Source organism: Myotis brandtii, unplaced genomic scaffold (assembly GCF_000412655.1).
Source record: "Myotis brandtii unplaced genomic scaffold, ASM41265v1 scaffold315, whole genome shotgun sequence".
NCBI classification, from domain to species: Eukaryota; Metazoa; Chordata; class Mammalia; order Chiroptera; family Vespertilionidae; genus Myotis; species Myotis brandtii.
In genome coordinates, this window is record NW_005362075.1 from 1,764,914 (window position 1) to 1,767,620 (window position 2,707).

Sequence of the window (2,707 nt, forward strand, 5' to 3'; positions counted from 1 at the left end):
CACACAAATATACACATAAACATATTCATAGCAAAAAAATAAGTACTTATGACAAATACAGTCCTTGTTTCTTTTTTAAAATATTTTTATAGATTTCAGAGAGGAAGGGAGAGGAAGAGAGAGAGAGAGAAAAACCAATGATGAGAGAGAATCATTGATCAGTTGCCTCCTGCAAGCCCCACACTGGGATCTGAGTCTGCAACCCGGGCATGTGCCCTGACCAGGAATTGAACCATGACCTCCTGGTTCATAGGTCAACACTCAACCACTGAGCCACACTGGCAGGGCATACAGTCCTTGTTTCTTAGCTGGTCATGTGGTTGTAGCTGGTATTTAAAACCACCTTCTTCCACAACCCATTCCATAGTCCCTTTGCCTTCAGGAAGCACTTCAGCTACTCAAATTTCTTTAACTAGTGGAGTTATCCAAACCTTCATTCCTGAACGATCTTAGCCATTAGTATTCCTGTCTGGATGGAGCTGTAGTTTTTAATTGACTTCCATCTCAGGGTGTGGTAACGCTAAGAAATGCCCTAAGAGATTTACTATATTCCAGATATGCTCTTCCTTACCTCCACTGTGGAGTAGCAGTCAAATTTCTCCTTGGTAATCAGGCCCAATCCCCCCACAGTAACTCCCTTCTTTGCCTGTTAATTCATAGTCATGAGGAGCCCAGAGTGACTGTGCAGTAGTCTAAACTTCTAGTTCAGTTGAATTGTGTCCCCTAGTGGAAACGTTCCTTCCTTTATAACTAAGACTTCTAGGCCAGCAGATTATAAGACTGGGGGACACAGGAAGCAAAACTTTTGCTAGTGAGTCACTAGGGGTAATAGTCAGTGGTGCCACTCTCATTTCCATCTGTATTAGTGATTTCTGGACTCAATAATATTGGCTGTGGGAGAAAAGGTGTCATATAGTGGATGCTGATTCAGAGCACACACAGCCTCCTGGAGAGACCTTTGCTTCAGTCCTGCAGAGTATTGCCACCTACCTGGTGCTGTAACTGAGCCTTTGAAAGGCCACTTCAACACTATATAAAGCTAGCTGCTTCGGGATAGTGGGAGAAATGGTACAAACAGTGAATTCCATGATCCTATGCTCCTTGTTGCACTTCATTTGCTGTGAAGTGAGTTTCTTGATCAGAAGTAATGCTGTGTGGTACACCAGGATGATGAAAAAGGCATTCTGTAAGTCCATGGATGGTAGCTTCAGCAGGGAAAGCAAATCTGCTTCTAGAGTAAATGTCTATTCCGGTAAGAGCAAAACCCTGCTCCTTCCATGATGGAGGTGGTCCAGTGTAATCAACCTGCCACCAGGTAGCTGGCTGGTCACCCTGGGGGAATGTGCCATAGACTCAGCGTTGGTCTCTGCTGTTGGCAGTCTGGGCACTCAGCACGGCTGCAGCCAGGTTTGCCTTGGCGAATGGGAGTCCATGTTGCTGAGCCCATGCACAACTTCCATCCTGCCACTATGGCCACCATATTCACCGTCCCATGGAACGATGACCCAGGTGGCTGAGGAAGGAGGCTGGCTGGTATCCACAGAACAGGTTTGTCATCCTATCAACTTGATTATTAAAATCCTCCTCTATTGATGAGTATTTGGTGAGTAGTCACATGGAATGCAAATATATTCACTTTTTTTTTTACCCATTCAGAGAGGTCTATCCACAGACTTCTCCCCCAGACTGCATCATCACTAAATTTCAAATTATGTGCCTTCAAAGTCCCTGGCCACCCAGTCACAGCCCATGAATTGGTATATAATCACATTTCTCCTTCCAAGAAAAATGAACAACCAGGTGCACTGCTGGGAATTCTGCCCACGGGGAAGGTTTTTCTCTTCACCACAGTCTTTCAGGAATGTCCCAGAAAGGGGCAGTAGTGCTGCAGCGGTCCATTTGCAGGTGACGCGCACATATCATACAGAACTGTCTATACATCAGTCCCAAGTCTTCTCTTCCTCTGCCAACTGATCCTAGGGAACTCCCCGTGAGAACAGGATTGCTCTATCTTGGAGAGTAGCGCCCATCAAAATAGGAACTCCTTCTTGCGGGCCGGTTAGCCTTAATTGTTGAGGATAATCATAGGGCCAATGAAACAGTTTGACTTCTTGCATTTCTGCACGCACAAGTAAAGGAGACAGAACCCTACGGCCCCTCTGGGGAAATCAGGGTTTCCTCCCTCATAAACTGCTACCACCAGCAGGGGTCACTATGGAGGCTGGTTTGAGTTCCGAAATACAAGGGGCAAGGTAACCGGATTAATCCGTAAACTTTCCAGGAAGGAATGTAGTTTTAATAGAACAGTTGGTATCTCTTTCTGGTACAAAATAAAATTGTTCTGGTACAAAAAAAAAAAAAAGCGAGTCGACGGGGACTTGATAAAAGAATTCTTCCGGAAAGCGACAGAAACGCGTTTAAGGAATATTGGGTCTTCTGCGCGGCCGTAGATCTCCGCCAAGTGCGCCTGCGTGGAAGAGTAGCGGCGTCAAGTCCGGCGATCAGTGGTGAAAGCTGCGGTAGCGACCCTCCGACCTCGCCATGAAGACCCGCTTTAGCACCGTTGACCTCCGTGCGGTACTCGCGGAGCTGAATGCCAGGTAATGTACGGCAGGTGCGGGGAGTGCGGGAGACAGAGGGCCCACGGTGTAAAACCAGACCCGCCCGAGGTTCTCCTCCCCCGCCCCCTGCCCCGGGCTGTTCTGTG

At 47.2% G+C, this 2,707-nt stretch overlaps 1 protein-coding gene across 5 annotated transcripts in view; it reads left to right on the forward strand.

The window, feature by feature from the left end:
- Window positions 1–2,455: 2,455 nt before the first annotated feature.
- Window positions 2,456–2,707, forward strand: part of NEMF (nuclear export mediator factor) — a 74,627-nt gene continuing 74,375 nt past the window's right edge. For 3 of the 5 annotated variants that reach the window (XM_005870266.2, XM_005870268.2, XM_014542925.1), the window contains exon 1: window positions 2,457–2,600. In XM_005870266.2, the coding sequence (XP_005870328.1) occupies window positions 2,542–2,600 (59 nt within the window). In that variant the 5' untranslated portion in view covers window positions 2,457–2,541. Of the gene's footprint in view, window positions 2,601–2,707 lie in introns of all 5 variants that reach the window. The other 2 variants (XM_005870265.2, XM_005870267.2) reach the window with 1 other exon arrangement.